General features: G+C 42.1%; 1 protein-coding gene across 1 annotated transcript in view; it reads right to left on the bottom strand.

The window, feature by feature from the left end:
• spata5 (spermatogenesis associated 5) overlaps positions 1-19629 on the bottom strand; it is a 128016-nt gene that overhangs the window by 63735 nt on the left and 44652 nt on the right. The window contains exon 15 of the mRNA XM_047585385.1: positions 18275-18404. Within this exon, the coding sequence (XP_047441341.1) occupies positions 18275-18404 (130 nt within the window). The remainder of the gene's footprint in view (positions 1-18274; positions 18405-19629) is intronic.

The raw sequence follows: 19629 nt of genomic DNA, 5'->3' as shown, positions 1-19629 counted from the left end.
TCCTCTTCTTCTTTTTTTTTTTGTTTTCCTCCTTCACTCCGAACTACCAACAAGGGAGAAGGGTAGACAGACAGACAGACAGTGCTGCCTCTGTGCACAAGCACTTTCCAAACACAGAAGGCAGCTGTCCCGGAATGTGCACTGGTGTACAAGCACGCTCTGAAATTATGGCCCTGGCCATTGCTAAAGAAAATAAAATTGATGCAATCTGTAGAGCATGTAGCTTTTAATTAGTGGCTTCCGTCTCCTAATTGGTTTCTCTCCGTTTCCCTCCGCCTTAATTCGGGATCGGACCAATTGGCCGTGCTGCATTTAGTGTGCCGTGTTTGTCTTGAGAGAAACCATACACCGTAATCAGGGCGCAGAACGAGCGTTTTCAAAGGCCGCTTGGGCCAGCAGGAGCCGAAAACATCCAGTCGTTCTTTTTTTAGTTTTTCCTATTTTTTAAAGGAATTATATTTATATGGATTGCGGGAAAAAACCAGAAGGAAAAAGCTCGTATTGTGTCGTAAACACGAGTTGCACCGAACGAGTGGAAGAATGAGAGAAAGAAATGGATTCACCCCACAGCCCTGCATATACTTCATTCTTTCCTCGCATAACTTTGTGCGTGTATTAAAAAAATGCCTCGTTCATGAGAAGGAGAGGCTCTGCCTGTGCAATGAGTGCTCTTCATAATGCCTTGTGGAAAGTGCATTATCTGAATGCAAATGTTTACTCATGACCTAACAACTGAGTCATGTTTATTGCACGCAACAAAAGCTAACTGTGAGTGAAAACACACAGGATCACAAAGCTAAAGCTTACTGTGGTATGTTTATAGCCGGGTATGTGGTCTTTTAATGGTTTTGTGTCAGAGCGCAGATGAGTAAACACTCCCATGTAGCTTTCCATTCAAGGTGTATGAATGGGACTCAGGTGAATGAATGGTGGACATCTCTAAGTTGTCTTTGAATGGGGGAAAAAAAAAAAAGAAGAAGAAGAGGGAAAACAGCTGGAAAACAACTGCTTGTCGAAACATACAAGAAGGTTTGAGCGGCGGCTTCCAAAACACGCTAGGTTTGATTACGCCTATGGAATCTTTTTCCCAAACAACCCCCACGACTGGACTTTGAGAAGGCTGGTGAGATAAGTGTGGGAAAGGAAAAAGAAAGAATACAGAATAAAAAAAAAAAACACAGGGACAGAGGGAAAAGGAGATAAAAGGAGGGAAAGGAGCAACTGTTTGGCTGCTGACGGCTCACAGCCGGGCTTCAGGGCGTAATCATCTGAGGTCAGGGACAGGTCTGGTTGCCTGGCACTACTGGATTCTCGCTCACACACACACACACACACACACAGAGACAAACACACATTCCCTGTGTCATCCTCTCTCGTGTTTACTGTTTCTGCTAGCCAACAAACACATTTCCCTTGTTACTGGGGCAACTTAGGAAAATTCACCCCTGCACAGAAATCACATTCTCCACGCAGCAGTAAAGAGGCCAGGCCTGAAGTGGTGTTAAAACCCGAAGCTGATTCACAAAACTCATTGGAAACACAGGGAAATGAAATATCGGTTTGCATTTCTGGGATGTAATTTGAACTTTACTCATTATGGTAAGTACGGAGGTGTAATTTTATGTCACTTGGATACTACTTTTTGCTTCACAGTACATTAAATGAGTATACTGTAACTAGCTGGAAACCTCATCATCAACTCTTGCAGCTTTATTTTAAATTGAAATACAGATTTAAGTGCTTAGTGCAATAAATGCCCCTGCTATATATATATTTTGGGCAGGACAAAGGATTGAGAAAACACTAATAATGACCCAAATGATGCCAATTCAATGTCAAGCTGTGTGTTCATTTGTGTTTTAGGCATAAATGAAAGGCAACATTAAAACCACTGACAAGAGAAGTAAATAACAGAGCATTTTGTGACAACTCAGTGTTCTGCTGGGGAACTATTGTATCTGACATTCATTCATGTGGATGTTACTTAGACAATGTAGCACCCACCTAGAGCAGACCAGGCCTCAAATCAGTTCCCAAACTGATCAAGTATCAGTGGGATGCACTGGAACAAACCTAATCCACCATAGGGCACCCCCAGAAGGCCAATGTTCATTCTCTGAAGAGTCACAACTGTTTTGGAGGCACTGGGGAGACCGACACGATGTTAGGAAGGTGGTCATAATGTTATGCCTGATCAGTGTGTGTTTCAGTGTTTGGCTGTGCATTGTGTTTCCCCTTGAGCTAGATGCAACAGTCATGTAGACCCATTTCTGCAAAGCAAAACGTAGCTCTGTAACCTCTGAAGGTGTTGCATAGTATTTGCTGACATATATCACACACGGACAAAGATTTGCAGGAAAGTAATAAAGATGATTGAGATATAAGACATGGGAGGAAGATTGTGATGGAGAACGAGGAAGCCAGAGTTAAAGGTTTCTCTATTCTGCTGCTTTCTCTCTGTGACCAGTAGGTTTCTCTTTCTCTCTCTCTCTCTCTTCTGTCTGTTTACAATTACCGTGCCGCGAATGAATCTTCCACGAATGACCGCTCAACTGGCAGCCCTGACTAGCCAGGAACAAGGGAGCTATTAGTGGACGAACTGAGGAAGGAAGGAAGAGGGGAAAGCCAAAGGGAAGGCAGTCCAGCTCAGAGGCCCAGGGAGGGTGAGGAGTGGAGGGGAGGGGTGAGGAGAGAAGGAACAAGGGGTAAGGCTTAGAGGAGGGCGGCGGGGAAGCAGTGCAGAGGTATCCGTTAGACAGCAAAAAAAGGAGGGAAGGACAAGAGTGGAGCTCAGCCACATCTCCCCGAGGGAATCGGCTCAGCAGGAGCAAAGATCCCAAAGGGGGGAGGAGGAAGAGGACGTGGAGTTGGAAGTGAGGGTAGCATCTCCTGATCCCGACCCACCTACCTCCCCCCCTACCGCTACCAACGGCCAGCAAGAAGAGGAGATGAAAGAGATTAGTTCCGGGGTCTGGCCCGGAGGACGGTGGACACCCTCTGAAATTCTTTCATTTTCTCAGGCAACAGGATTTAGGACGGGACCTCCCCACGGGCCTTTGACACAAGAAATACGTGAGAGCATTTCGTGGGTGTGACATTCTACCCAAGTCAAGGTTTGTTCGGGCAAAGCGCTTCTGGGGACTTCCTAAAGTCCTAAATTACTTCAGAGATGACAAGGTGGGAAGAAAAAGAAGTACCGGTGCCCTTTTTTGCAACACTCAGAGCGTTTAGACAGAGCTATGCTCATAATTTGGCGTTCTGAACATGGTCCTTGTCCCGGGTTACATGCAACGGGGAAAATCGAATAACTGACGGGAACATGTCCTCCTCCTCCACACTAGGTGGCGATATGTGTCTTTTTAGCGGGCCACTTTCTGGTTGACCTATTACATCATATAATAAACAACCAGAGTCTAATGCGTCAGACCGGCATTTCAAACATCAACAAGATGAGTGCACTACTTATGCAGATAAGATGGCGCTATCACTTAGGTGGTTCTTCTACTGACTGTGTTTAACTTCTTCTTCTGCGACTGGCTTTCTCGGATGTTTTTGTTCTGGGGTCACACACCAGTGCAGCAATTGTGCAGCATGCGCACACGTGTTGTCCAGTTGAACTCTGACTAAGTGTATACATGGTGGAGAAAATAAATTTCCAGTTCCATCATCTGGGAGTCTTAATTGGAGTAACGTGTTTACATGCACTTAAACCGTCCAGTTAATAACGCATGTAAACGTACTGACTTTCACACACACAAACACACCAAGGCGCAATCCCAAACCCAAGAAACGGTCAGTTTTTCACACGGTCATTCATCAAGCAGAGCCTGTGAGAGAGGAAACGAGGTGACACCCCGCCGTCATCCTCTTTCCGACACATCTGCCAAGTCCTTGCTGCGGGGACACAAGGCCTCACAGACCTCAGACATGTTTCTGTCTCACTTTATTGTTGTATCCCTCCACCTGACCTCAGGGGTCAGACGTATTGTAACCATCAACCCATTCATTGTTAGCCTGCAAGAAGAGACCGGCCGGTCCACTCATCTTTTAATGCTGCGTTTTGGAAGGGAGGAAGCAAAGACAAGACAAGTGGAGATACGAGCCAGGAGGATTTAGCAGGATTGAATGCAGTGCCAACAACTATTGATGTCGGCTATGGTCACTGGCACCGTGTTCAGTTAAAGCGGCCCCAATTTCCCAAACAAACAAAGGATAAACATCTTTGCAATCGCTGCCACATTGCTTACATTTGGGGAAACCAAAGTTGTGCAAAGTTGCCAGCTAGAGCGCACTCGGCACATGTGGAGTGGCTGAAGACAATTTTACATTTTGCAAAGTGTTCTAACCGGTGCTGAAATGACTCGTCAACAGGACACTTAACAAAGAACAACAGTAATCTGTGCAGTGGGTCAAATACTTAAGTAACCCATCAAGCAAAATGTTGGCTTCCTGATGGGAAGACTTTGGGGTTTTGTATAATTTTGTTTTAGAGATGTTGAGTAATTTGAGGATGTCACTTTGGAGTTTGAGAAATATATGAAGTAAATATATGATTTATTCCACTATGCTCTGATAATCTCAAGAATTTGATTGAAGTAATAAACACAAAGGACATGTACCAATAACCATAACCCAATGTTGACAACTCCTCTTCAACAAAAAAGACACTGAACGCCTTATACTATCTAATTAAAATAACCACAGGATTAACCAACATTGATATGTGTGTGTGTTTGTGTGTATATATATGTATATATCCATATATCCAGTACATGGAAATACAACTCCGGCTCTGACAGCCAAATGGTCGTCCTCACAGAAGGACCTAAAGGGATCGATTTCATTTCAGCTACAATGGGTAACTTAATCTCAACGGAGACGGGTGAAACTGACAGGGGATATACATTGGGATACCGTTACTCCCTCGGCCCGTCCAGTGAGCCTCTGAAATGACTGCTGCAAATAATAGCCCATTTGTGTAGCCATCCTCCAAACGTGGCATTGGACCTTTTGAGGCGAAGGGGGGGGGGAGGGAAAAACACAAACCTGCTTTTTATCAAAAACAAGACACGCTGTAGCTCCCTTTGCGACATTAACCGATCCCCCTCCTCCTCCTCCTCCTTCTCCTCCTCCTCCTTCTCCTCCTGTCGTACACCTTATCAACTTGTAAGCAGCTCCTAATGTGGTGTTGGGATCCCCGGAGCAGAGAGCCAGGCTCAGGGGGCTTCAGCAGGGGATATTTGGAACATACAAAGGGGGTATTATTTGTTGCAACCCCTCAGTTGGCCCCCTACCAGCTTCTATTTTGTATGTGACTCTGACTGTATCCTGACGGTGGTGAATGATGAGTCCTTCCTACTCCACGGTTTCTACACAGACTAGAGAACGTCAAGAGCTAATGTCCTTCCAGCTGGCACATACATTCACCTATTAATCAGAGTGCGGTGTGTGTCAGTGCGTTACAAAGATTAAATTATATTGATGTGAACGCATTCTATTTCATGTTTCTCAAAATGTGAACTTCCCCAAACCTCGTCGCTTCCCTGTGTATATTGTGAAGTTGCGTTTAGATGTGGGTGTTTTGTTGAAGGTATCGGAGAGACGCGGAATACAATCCAGGAAGGCCATTAGGCTTAACTCCATTAGGCACATCAGTTGCCAAAACACTGCAGTGTGGTTTATAAGCTTGTGAGATAGGGTTTTACAATTCTGGAAAGTGAATACCATGACATTTGTTTTTATTATTTGTAACAAAGGAAATACGGCATTCACTCTGTCTAGTGATCGAATCCACTAGGTTCTGAAGTTGTAACTAGGCATTTTTATTTTCCCATTGCATTGTTATGATAAATTACACTTTGGTTTGTCAAAATAGAGACAGGTTTACACGGAGGAGTAGTGTCCGAATGGAGGCTGAGGGCCCTGACAAAACAAGGCCAATGGGCGGCTGTTTGACGTAAGTGTCTGCAACCCTAGATTTTGCTAAGTGTTGGCACCAGTCGGACAACATGAGCGTTTTTTTTCTTTTCTTTGGGTGATTCAGCGTGTTTAGTTGAGCCCATCTGGAGAGAGGTCTTTCTGAGTGATTGGTGAACTTAATGGAAAAAGTTATGAATGATGAAATTTTGATCCATGAACACAAACTGTCGCCACCTACTGGTTTGGAGGGGTACTTCCACTCATGAATGCACTGAATATGAGCACTAGTTGACTGTTGGCTGTAGCCTGTGTGGAGTGTTAAATACATGTATTGTGTATTATTTCAGCCTCCATTTCCGTTGCGAGCTCTTTGATGCCGGTTTGGTGTATCTGGGCCAATACAACATAATGAGTTAAATGCTAAGTTGGACAAAGAATGCAAAGAAACTAATTAGCCATCTCAGCACACTTGTGTTTTGATGATAACTACTTTTTTCATCCTAACCAAGTATTAGCTGCACGGTTAGCATGCCAATGGAGCTTGATGTTAACCGACAATCACTCAGTGCGTTTACATGCACGGCTTAATCGGGCTATGCTCAAAATCCGACTTTCTGAATGCAGTCCTTGTCCCAGTTTACATGCAATGGAGAAAATTGAATAACTTAAGGGAACATGTTCTCCTCCTCCACACTAGGTGGCGTCTATTACGTCACATAATAAACAAGAACCTTTCATGTGGCAGACCGGCATTTCAAACAACAACCAGATGGATAATAGTAGCTGTGTTAATCATGTACGTAATGTGTGCGCAACTTATGGTGCAGATGAGATGGCGCTATCCCTCAGCGCTCTGTTTACCTTCTTCTTTTGTGACCGGCTTTCCTGGATGTTTTTGTTCCGGGGTCATACACAAAAGCATCGGTTGTGGAGCATGCGTTATCCAGTTAAAGTGTCTTGAAGAGAACACCAATTTTAGCCGGAGTAATGTGTTTACACACATTTAAGTTGTCCAGTTAAAGTCGGATTAAGTCAATAATTCGGTTTATTCATGTGCATGTAAATGTACTGACTGTGAGCTATCACACAACTAGCAGAAGCAGCTAACTGCACAACCACAAAGCTGAAATTAACTGTGCATATGAACAGACCCACTGATGAATGGCGGACGGTAGCAACAGTTTTGCACCGGTTGTGCTCACAGGGATAAATTACAGCACGGATAAACTCTTCCACCACCGCGTACATTATATCTTTTGTTCCAGCTTCTATTAACACAATCACACCCACGAAGAAAGAAGGAGTATCAATAAAACGGAAAAAAATCTTTGAAAGAGTTCAAAACAATGAAAGACAATAAAGAGAGAGACGCACGAGATGAAAAAGGGAGGAAAAATATACAAGCTCTCCAGCAGTATTGCAGGAGGGGGGTTAGGAGTAGCATTTATGAGAATAAACGAGATTTCCTGAACTGAGAGCATTCCAAGGGCGCCGGTGGTCTCGGCTTGCCAAGAGGCAAGACGACACATGCTGGAGATGTCTGCCAGGTAGCAGAGCACAAAGAGCCCTCATTTCCTCCCTATCCCTCCCTCCTCTCCACCACCAACACCCCTCCAAACACACACACACACCTCCCTCTCCCATCCTCTTTTTTTTTTTTTTTTTTTTTTTTTTTGCTCTCACTCACCAAAACAGAAAAGTAACCGATGGAAGTGCGGAATGCCTACTGTGTAGAAAGAATCAAAGGCACTCGTGAGCTTGGTTACATGAAAACAACTACTTATAAGATCACTTTTTCTACTGTAGCCTTTCATCAGGAGGACTGTTCTTTCTACTTGACTCTCTTGTGACTTGATAACCAGAGTCTGGTCGTGCAGGTTTCTTTTTCTTTTTTTTTTTTTTTCCGTGTCTGGTTGGATTGGAGGATTTCTTCAGCGGTTTTCTCGGATGCACACATGTGTAAGCTGACACTAATACAGCCCTTGAAGTTTGATACTTGCCTGGGGATCCTGCTCCCCCAGTGCTCAAACAGACACGCACACACACACACACCTTCCCAGAGCTCATCCATCCCTAGGTGGTATCCCATTACTTGCTTAGCAAAGACACACACGTTTCTTTTTTGGCCAAAATAGCTCGAGTAAGCCAAAACTCTCACTTCTCATTGCCGCATCTCAGAAACATAAACAGGACGGGAAATACTTTGAACGCTCCCTCAAACAGAGCGGCGGCAGAACGCCGTCTAAAGCAAACGCGAGCGGTCGACGTTGAAAACCGAACCCCGGCTCTGGAAAACGCCATTAAAAAAAGCGGAGAGGCGCTAACGGCTACGCTGGAGATAATATCGACAGCTCAGCTCCGGCTTCTGTAGGACAACCCTGCACTGTGGCAGCGGGGCCCTATTCAGAACTGTGCAGTCAGGAAAAAAACAGTGAATAAGCTCTAATCCTTTAAGACAGCACCAATAGAGATTCCATCATGCTTGGCTCGTCACGAGAGGAGAGCAAAGCTTGGGAGACGATAACGTCAGTCCGGCATAAAATAAAATATGGCCTGTTTTGACTGGCTGGCTTATGGCCGCTCTTTCAGCGGAGGGTAGTTTCCTGTTGAGCGTGGGCAAGGCTCAGGTGGAGGTTTCTGCCAAAGAAAAGGGGGGAAAACAAAAGGTATTCACGCAGAGAAAACTTGGAGGATCCTCCGGTGCCCTCTCGTGAGGCCATGCAACAAAGAGGGAAACGTTCAAAAGAGAGACTTTCTCCACTTGACTGAATGTACAGTCTTTACGGAAGAAGGAATTAGGAGGTATTCACGCGAGCCGACGCACACAAACACACGCTCCTTTTTCTATGTACGCATTTTTTTGGTTTCTGCTTTAGGCTACTTTGGGGTCAGAAAGCTTTGCCACTCAAATTATTTAAAATGTAGCTTGAATTTTAAGTTCAATAACTAACTTTGTAATTAAAGACTATTTAATAATCTTCTTTCTAGATATCTGTCCACTGAATATTTTTTGAGTTTTGGATGCTTTGTCTGGAAAAAAGGAAGCAAAACGTTAAGTTGGACACCATTTAACAGGATGGGAAGTCGAAAAATTTACCACATTAAACAACAAAAAAAGCTTTTATCATATATTTTGAATGATTTATAACTTGTTTAAAACATCCTCCGCAGTCATGAGGTGGGAGCCTCTTCCATTCAGGTTCACTGGGCAGGTGATAAAAGCCTAAATCATCTGCAAAACACCGCTGATTAAGATCTGGGACACTGGCATGCAAGCATACATGAATGGAAAGCCACACACAAACACACACACAGACACACACACACACAGAGGCACTGACGTGGGCTCTGAATGCCACAGAGAGAGAGAGAGGGGGGAGAGAAAAAGGGAAATCAAAGCTACACTTAGCTAATGCATGAATATTTAACAAGTGGCCCACTAATTGCAGTCTGGTGGAATTCAACTGTGATTACAATTAGCAAAGTCCAGACTGGTCGGGAAAACACTGGCAGATGTGCAGCGCTGCTCGAAAAAACCCGGGCCCCGGCGACAGATATATTTACTTTGCATGACTCCTTGCTAAAGCCCGGTAGACCACATGAGGACTTTTTACGGACGAACTTTCATCAGCGCGGCTGCGTGTTTGTACGGGAACGGCGGGACACAGACGCACGGCAGACAACAAGATTAGTTAGAAGCATTTTTAGATCGAGTGCACGAGACTCCGTGGGTGTTGCATTAGGAAGGACTCTAAACAGTAAGCATGGCCTACATTTATGAATGAACGGTGGCTATAAATAGACACAACAGTCAGGTAAGTTTCTATTTGTAAAAATATGTCAGGAGACAAAACTGCACCGCTGTGGCGGATCGTTAAAAGGTGAAAACGAAGAGGATAAAACAAGCAAATTACGCCCAAATTCAGAGAGACATAGTTTATTGTGTAGGGAATCATAATCTAATAGTAAGAGCTATTAAATAACACGAGAAAGAAACGTTTCTTTAGGTGTAAGTCACATTTTCTGTGGTTAAAAAACAAAAAAGAAAAAGCATTTTCCAGTGGCTTCAGCCAAAATTGAACTTCAAAGTTTCTTACCTGATGCACGGAGCAAGTTTGAACTGTCTTTTTTTATTATCTAACACCTGTATTTATTTTTGAGTTTTTAATATGAAGCCAGTTTTGACACATATATGTAAAAAAGAGCTGAACCATGAGCCAAGTTTGGCACCATCTCCTGTTCAGAAGCCACACTACAGTGCAGGCAGTGGATTTTCAGAAGGAGGGGGTCCATAAACATGAGAGGGGCAGGAAAAAAAATAAATTTAAAAAACTAAACTTTGAGACGTTTTGATCTGGTGGTCATGAGTTACACCACAGGGAAATTAAACAAGAAAACTGCTGCGTCTCCGGTCACATCACGTCAATGCAGACCCCTCATCATCGCCCGTTCAAAAATAATCTTTAACTCTTCTCCTGCAGCTGAAGTCAGCTGGCGCAGATTATATTTGGAGATTCTTTACAGTCCCGTGCTCTGTTTTGAAATTTAAACCTTTGTATAATTACAGCAACTCTAACTTCACAGATTTCTGGCAGAGGCAGGTGTTACAACCCCTCATTTTGTTGTCATTGTTCCAGCGTGGTAACATGCCCAGGGGAGCTGATGGGTGACTCAAACAGCATTCTGGCAAAACTCACCGACAACAAGGTGAGTAAAACAGGAAGATAAAGCTGCTGTAAGAGGAAATTTGTAAGTGGGTGGGCGGCTGTGTTCAGACCTGCCAGGGCATGATCTGTCTGTACAAATATAGTTAAACAATATGGATACCTGTAAAATACACTTTACTTTAACATTCATTAATAACTGAAAACAGTTTGATTTTGCATCCTGAAGTCAAATCAATTTGAATAACTGTAAATCATTTGGTGGGTGACACTTAATTGGTCTTTGGTCTACACATTTAGACCAATTAAATTATAGAGTGATAGTATTAATACATAGTAGGTGTCATAGATTCCAGAGCCTCTGCACAGAATTAGATGGTCCTAAAACCAATCAGACATTTAGTTGCAAACAAATTCAACTTTACACCGCTCAGATGGCGCCTATGAGCCCGAAAAATCTTTGCCAGAGCATAATCAGTTCTGACAGAGACAGAGACTCCATCACAAATTAAAAAAGATTAATTAGATTACATTTTCTTTCTGAAGTTTCAGCGTAGTTCCCAAACGGGAGGATTTACTGCTTTTCTCCTGAAGCAGTTCCTCAAATGGCCACTAGAGGCTGGCCACGAAAGCGAGTCAATTCCCAAAATTAAACACTGTCCATGTTAAAATGTTCAACTTTACAATGGAAATACTGTATTTCCTCTAATGGTGGCCGATGTCTTTATTTACTCAGGCGCCCAGAACACTCAGCCATTATTGGAGGCAGTTTCATCCCGGTGCATATTGGTGTGTTTGCTTTCTCCTACCGTACCGGTAGTTTTCCAACTGTTTACTCTGCTATTTTCTTCTTCACGGGTCAATATTAAAGCATTTCTCAGCTTTCTCTCCTGTATTTTCCTCTGCATACTTCAAAACCTTCTTCATGAAGTTTGCGTCAAATTTTCTTCTTTGCGTCACACTGCTAAAGCTCTCTGTTGTTTTGACTGTTTTGTTTTAAATGCAGCTACTGCCACCTGTGGCACCTGCGTGTTACTACATCTATAACTGACCCACAGCCGTTATAAGAGTCCTGGCAATTAATTTAACATCGGTCACTATCAGACGAAATACGGTACACGTGTTTAAAGATCGGTGCTCTGTTGATAATATGTACATTCATTACAACTTATATAATTAAATCAAGACATTAATTAGGTCATAGTCACCTCATAGGTTGCTAGCTGTCTGTCTTGGCGTTAACTGTCAGTCTTTTTTAGCCAGGAGTTGGGTGTGTATATGTGTGCACATGTATATGTGTGTCGGTATTCTGGCTGTCGATATTGCATAAACAAATCTATATTCTAGAATTTACTTTTTATGTAACTTACTTGTACTTGTTGGGTTAATTTCACACTTTTGCTATTTGCACGTCTGTTTAGATGCCATACTACATTTAGTTGTTCCTGTACTATATGCAATGACAGTAACAACAAATCTCATCTAATTATACATTTAAAAATGATGCATATCGAAGCACTATTAATTTTTAGGTCAAAACATCTATTTAGACATGTGCATCCCTTTTTTTAACAGTTTCTATAGCGTAGGGTATCAAGGTAGTCACGGTGTCCTCTCAGTTGCCTCTGTTTTGTTTTAGCCACATGATCTGATATGAGCACAGTTGGTAACTTCTTCTCAAACTTCTCAAACAAAACAGATCCATCTGCTAGTAATCTCCTCCACTGTAAGTAGCCGAGCCTCCTGATAACACAACGAATTAAGTCCTGCACACATTAGGGTAAACAAAGGTTTTTTTTTTTATTGTTTTTTTTTTTTTAGTGAAACAACAAACCAACACTATCACTGTGAGGAACTATGAATTCACAAGAACTAAACTGGAAGAGGACAAGATGTCAAAAGACGAGACGGACAGCTGCTTGACAAACAGAGTGACAGGGGTCCTTCCTACCGAGAACACTGGATAAATATTCCTGGTGTCGCTAATCAATCACCACAAGTCGGTCAGGGTGGGTCAGAGGTGGGTCTGGCTGATTGGCGCAATACAAAGGAGAGAGGAAGTGTAAGAGTTTTTTTTTTTTTTTTTTTAAAGTCAGGGAGAGAAGTTCAACGAGGTGCAGAGGAACGGACTAACCTACCTTCAGTGACGTAATCTCGCAAAGTCAGATATGCAACGAGAGATGACTAGAAGCTAATGAGGACATCATTTGTTTATGAACAAGAACAGATCATCCCTGTTCTTCTACATCTGCGACAAAGGAAACAGCCCTGCATTCAATTTGTCACAGTTGTGATACAAAGAAGACAGGAAGTAATTAGACACTGTGCGCCCGTGTGAAAAGTATGTGTTTGTTGTCTTTTGTTCGGATGTGAATCAGCTGCATTTGTGTGTTGTTGCATACCTAGTCATGTTTGTCACTCAAGCAGCACAAAGGCTAGAGGAAGTCGTCGGACTTTGTGCAAGCGCAAAGACAAGATGCCTTTGTTAGACAAGCCGGGATTAAACGACTGCAGACATGAAGTTTATTTGTAGAAGGTAGGATGGTAGAGTGCCAACAGGAACGGTTGAACAAAAATACCTGTTATAAGTGGAACTCATAGCTGAGGAGGTTGTATTCTTTCCAAACACTATAGATGTAATAAAGAAAATATTTTTGAAGGGCGCAGTCATCCGGCAAGTTCCTGTTGTAACAGAAAGCAGCTACTTATTTGGTTCTGTCTGGATGAAAAAGATGAGCATGCGTTTCTCATACTGGTTGTTAAAGCTGGCGTGGAGGACCTTTACACATAAAGGAATGTCGGTTACATTCAAGTCTTTCACCAAACAAGTTCACACAACACCTAGCAGAAACGCTAAATTAAGGACAAATGGACTTAATTTAATTCAATGGAGTTGTCTGAGGATTTTATTTTTTTTTTTTGAAGTTTTTCAGTTGGAACTGGAAAGGCAGCTTATTGTCTCAATGCCAAATTACCTCCAACAATTCCAGTTCCCTTTGCTTTAGCTTTGTGTCAGACATGACCTGAATGACTAACAATCTTAAGAGAACACTATTCATTTGGCTCATCAGCTGCGGATGCATCTATGTGCATTTCACAATTGACCAGAGCTTTCAAACCTAAGCAACAAAGATTGGTTTGCCAGGGAGTTCTGGGGAGTATTCTGCAAAGGCTTAAGAGTAAAAACTTAGGAAGTGTCCAAAAATAGCTCCCAATACAAAAGAACCTCATCATTCAGAGGAAGGATTACAACCTGAAAAAAAGAAAGTGACTGACAAACATAGATTAGTGTTTGTGCATCTTTTCTTTGAAGGAACTCCACATTGTAGACTTATTCATACATCAGCAGTTTGTGCTTGTGTAATTGCTCATTCTACCAGTAGGGGGAGTCTAATGCTCCGCACTGTACCTTTAATATATCAAACGCACTGGATTTTATGTTTTATCTCTTATTTATTTTTTTTTAACTGAAAAATATCCATGTGTTCTCCATCTCAAAGAAACGACTTGATAAGAAATGAAAATCTACGCCGCCTTGTGTAGCGGCAGTTGAGAGATAGACAACAGGCCTCGCTCCATTCAAACTAAAGTAAACACCACTTTCTCCAATTCACTTCCTCTCTCCATCCCACCCACTCTGTCCATCAAACAGCTGAGGCCCCGAGGATCCCCCCCCTTCACCACCACCACCACCTCCCCCACCGCCCCGCTAACAGCCGACAATAACTTCATTGACACCCGAGCGTCCCATTAATCTTCATTTGTCCCATCATATCCTGCCATTGGTATGGAAATGTCTGCCCATCTCCGGTGTGACCTGACAGAGAGTGTCGTGGTGGTGGTGGTGGTGGTGGTGGTGGTGGTGGTTGTGAAGGGGCGTTAAAAGGAGGCCAGGGTGCTAAAATTTTAGGGTGAATGCGCCTATCTGTCCATTTGGCAGCTTCCGTTTTCAGTGCAGCTCATAGGATCCTCATTCATATGACCTGAACCTTAATACACACACATACACTCTGTAGGGGGTGTGGGCAGGAGGAGGTAATCTGATTTCTCAGCTGCATGGGAGACCACTTCCTGAGAGGGGAGGCCAGCTTGTGGAAGGACGCCTGGGGTTTCCCATCTGTCTGCCCAGGGGCTTGACCTCCTGCACTACTGTTAAGAGTTTCTTTCTTTCTTTCTTTTTTATGCATATTTCTGTCTCACACACATTCACCGACACATGCAGCTACACACTGAGTCCATTTCCTAGCTGCCTATACCACTAATGGAGTTTGAAAACAGACGGCAACCAGTTGCAGAGGTGGAGGAAGCGGCAGTCATTGCTCCACCACAGTTAATAGATCAATTCTCCACAAGTGGACTCGAAATGTGGTCTGTGAGTGTTTGAGGAGGGAGATACCGAGAGATTAGATCAGGCGCCGGCATACCTGCTGCCTCGTGACGCTCTCTTTTAGTTCAGATGTGTGGCTATTCAGGGTAAATATATCTGAGTGTAATAGAAATCACAAGGACTTCTTGTTAAGTTACTTTTAATCAAATCAGCAACTTTTCCATACATTTATGTGCAGTTGGTATTAGAAGTATTTAACGCACGATATACTATTTTAGAATTTTTTAAAAAATGTCATTTTGGGAGAAGGGATTAGGGCATAAAAATAAGTAGAGGAGACATGAGGAAAAACAGAAAATGGAAGAAAGACAGAGACAGACGTTTGCCCGAGCGGCGGCTTAAAGAGCGCCGCGACAGTCTCCTTTCCTGTGTCCTTTCTGACGAGGCACAGACTCCCGTCTTTGATCAGCACTCAGGAAATTTCATTAAGACGGAGATGGGTGGATAAGAGACCAAAGGAAGCTTTTGTGGATGGGAAGAGGAAGAGAAGGAGATAAAAGGGTAGAAATAAATTGACTTACAGTGGGATCTCCCTTTCTTTTCCATGGAGGGGAAGAGGAAGGGACAAATGTTCCACCTTTAGTCAGTTATAAATGACGCGAATCCGAGGTGAAAAGGCAGGCAGGGGTCTAATTAATGGTCACGACATGCGTGTAGAGCTTGAAAACGAAATGAACGGCGGCATTAACGTGACACACTGAAGACGGTGTAGCACATGCTACTACTGATAGGCCTGAAACATTAGAGGTGTTCAATTTGGAAAATTTGCTCATTATCCTCATTAAAAACTATACCAAGGGGTCACATCCGTGCTTTGAGCTAAATGCTAACATGGCTAGCACTACTACCTCACCATTACCATTTTTTTTTTTTGTTTTTGCATTTTTATTTCCCTTTTCACACTATATATGCAGAATATCTCTATATTTACATTTTCCTCTATATATTTTTCTGTGTGCTGTTATTTTTGTGTATTTTTTTTTAAACTGATGTTGTTTTTTGTATATATTCTTGTCTAATTCTGCACTAATGTGACAAGGAAATTGCATGCACTGCTAATTACGTCCAACATGCTCATCATCTTGGTTCAGCATAAACACATCTTGTGCCATTTAGTTTCCCAACTATTTGCTTATCGACCAAAGTTGCTGCAAGCTTACATTTTTGGCGAAATGACAGAGCTAAAGAAAAAGTCTGGTGATCACAAAAGTCCTATAGACAAACCGTCTGGGAAACACAACCCTTTGCACCAAACTGTGCAACAATACATGAAGTAGCTTTAGAGATATTTCGCTGCATGATTAAAAGGTTGGAGCTGTTTGTGGGGACTGACGACATGGTACAAAATCAGTCAGGAAAACGTAGATATGTAGCTACCAGGGATAACCGAATAAAGATTAATGGCAAATAGATCTTGGCCATAGACCCAATTAATTCAAGTTTTCTAATAATATGAGAATAGTTTAATCAGAGACCCGGGTGTTGTAAATTTTTTGGATGGGGGTTTATAGTATTAATTGCAATACTATCTAACTATTAAAAACAATTCATACAGTTGATGAAATGTCTGCATGTAGAATAAGAGCATGTGTTTTTTTGTTTTTTTTGGTCTGCAGTCCCATAGTTTCGCCAGTATTGGATTTATCGACAACTTGCTGCAGCCTGTGCAGTTCATGTACATGGATACTAAACATAATGCTGTTGAGAAGTGGCTTTCTATGTATAAATGTTTGTAAAATTATATAAAGTATAAGCAAATTTAACTTCACAACATTTCCGATTTGTTTTTAGACCATGGTGGAGTAAACTATACCCTGTCGGGGGCCTCCACAGTATTAACTTTGTATGGGAAAACCTGGCTTAATTTTAAAATTAAAGGTACAATGGTGCAAAACAAGCTTGAGAAATGGATGCCAAAACTAAAACCAATCAATCTAATACACTCGGACAAAACTCGACCAAGGAAAAGTTGGAGGGCGCCTCTCCTCTGAGACCGCGAATTCCCGTACAAAATATCATGACGACCATCCCCCTAGTTATTTCTGTCCGGACAAATCAAGATGACTGATTAAAAGACAGACTTTGCCATTTCCCAGAGCCCCGAGCTGTTAGCATGGCTAAGAAACTGGGAACAAGAGCCAACATGGACGCAGCAACAGAAAGGAACAAAACACTGTGAAAAAGTCGATCTAAGAATATGTAATTTCAACATAATTAAGAGTGTGATAATAACAATAAAAAACAAAGTTTGTCTCCTGACATGAATATATTATGTTGTGAATTACTTTGTTTAAAATACATTCGTTAACAAGCTAAATGTAAATTCTGGGTAAATCCCCCAAAGAAATTGGAAAAAGTGGGAAACTGGACTGGAAGTAAAAGTCCATTTACTTTTGCAGATGATGCCAACTTTACTTTCGCAAAAGTGAGCTGAAAAATTCACTTCTGTAAGTAAAGTCAACTTGTAAAAGCGAGCTGACATCACCAGCTTTGGAAAAGCAAACTGACTTTACTGACAGAATTAATGTTGTACCAACAAAGACTATTCTTTGTTTGATCTACGAGACAAAATGATGCAAAAAGTTGCTTTAAGTAGATGGAGCACTGTATTTTTATCAGTGCAGAGTAGAGATCGACCGATATATCGGCTGGCCAATATATGTTGATATATCGGGCCGATATTTCCATTTTTTACTGGTATCAGAATTCTTTGAGTTCAATAAATTTTTATGTTTTTGGTAAAACTGAGACCTGCAACATTTGTTACCATTGTGTCATTTTTATCATATATTAAAAGATTATAAATGGAGGGAGAAAAAGCAGCACTGGCTCCAAATATCGGCAGAAAAATCTGCAGCAACTATCAGCCATCGGCCGGTATTGGCCCTAAAAAATCCATATCGGTCTATCTCTAGTGGAGAGCATGATGGATTTCTTTGAATAAAATAAAAACTTCCATATTTTTAAACCCCTAAGTAGTGACTTTCCCCTTTTCAGTAAAATTGAAAGAGGATATACGATTCTTTGGTGTCACACAGCCAAACAAACTAAACGAGAAGGTAGATTACTTCTCCTGTTACCCCGATTCAACTGGACCAAAACAACCAAAGCACCAGCATCCAAACATCACGTCAAGGAAGACGGACCGGAGCAAGCGACCTCTGACCTGATCAATCATGTACAACAGAGGGAGGGAGAGGCGGAGACAGGGGGGAGACGCACACACAACATCCCCTGGACCTTATCAATCACGGACCAAAGAGGAGGAAGGAGAGACGAAGACAAAGAGCCGGCGTCTGTTTACCTTATCGATCATGTCGGGCCGGTTGGTGGCGGCCAGCACTGTGACGTCTCGGAGCTGCTCGACGCCGTCCATCTCTGTCAGGAGCTGAGCCAGGACCCGGTCCCCTACGCCGCCGCCGGAACCTGACGAGCTGACGGGGGTGAGGGGGGGGGTGAGGAGAACATAAGATAGATGAGTGGAAGGTGAGGGAAAGAGAGACGAGAGTGATGTGTGGACAGAAGGATGGATGACAGAGGGGAAGAGGGAAAGGGATGTATGCAAATTAGGCAGAAACAGAGGAAGAACTAAATTACTGACTTAGTTGTTGAGAGTAAAGTGATGAATTATACTTGGAAGATGGATGGAAGGGAGGAGGAGGAGGAAGAGGGTCACTCAATAAAAACGGGGGAAAAAAAGTAGAAAAATATAGAAAAGAAATAAATAGATTAGCAGGAAGAAACTTAGATAATAGAGTTTAGCACGTGATGGATGAATGGGAGGATAAATGATACATGTAAAAGCAACCTCCAAGTCTCTGGAGTCCGACATGTGTCTCAAATCTTTCTCATTAGTCACAATATTTTTGCAGTATTTCATAATCAAGAAAGTTTTCCTGTTCTTGGATTCTTGTCCAGAACATTTGAATAGCTTCACTGACATTCTGTTAGCGTACACTTTCATTAACACAATCCTTCTTCTTCCAAAAAATAAACTTTGGCAGCAAAAGCGAACTCTAATGCCAGTGACATTGCACTAAACTGAACTCAAACAACCCTCTAAAATAAAGCTGGTCACCTCCTTTGGATTCGCTAACGTTGCTCTTCAACTGAACTCGGTGTGATATTTGATAGGATAGATGTTTTTTTTTCACTCCATTAATTAGTCAATTAATCTTTTCAATAAAAAACAGAGCTTCTCCTGTTAAACTTTTATTCCAGTATAACCATAATGGCATATTTCAACATGATAACTGTGAATGAGGGACCCATCAAACTTTACACATGATCCAGTTCAACAATAGTTCAGATTTATTCACTGTTGGCAAAATTAGGAGATATATTGCCTACTGTAATTTGTCATTACTTTGCAACAACAGTGTTGAGCAGGATTTAAAACTCTGTTTTAAATCCTGTCATTGTAGTTGGAAAAGCACCTGCTAAGAAACGAGTACCTTAACATGGCACAATGGTATTAATCATTAATGGACATTTTGTATTCGGAAAAATACATGGTGCCAAACAGAAAATAATTAAAATAAAATAAATATTTTATCCTAAGTGATATATTATTATTTTCTATATGAATTTCCTTATAAATGTATGTTTTAGCCTGTTAACTCTCATTGACTCTCATTATCAGTACTGCCACTAGGGGGC

Source organism: Mugil cephalus, chromosome 5, assembly GCF_022458985.1.
Source record: "Mugil cephalus isolate CIBA_MC_2020 chromosome 5, CIBA_Mcephalus_1.1, whole genome shotgun sequence".
NCBI classification, from domain to species: Eukaryota; Metazoa; Chordata; class Actinopteri; order Mugiliformes; family Mugilidae; genus Mugil; species Mugil cephalus.
The sequence above is the reverse complement of the archived record's forward strand: the minus strand, read 5'-3'. Positions and strand labels throughout refer to the sequence as shown.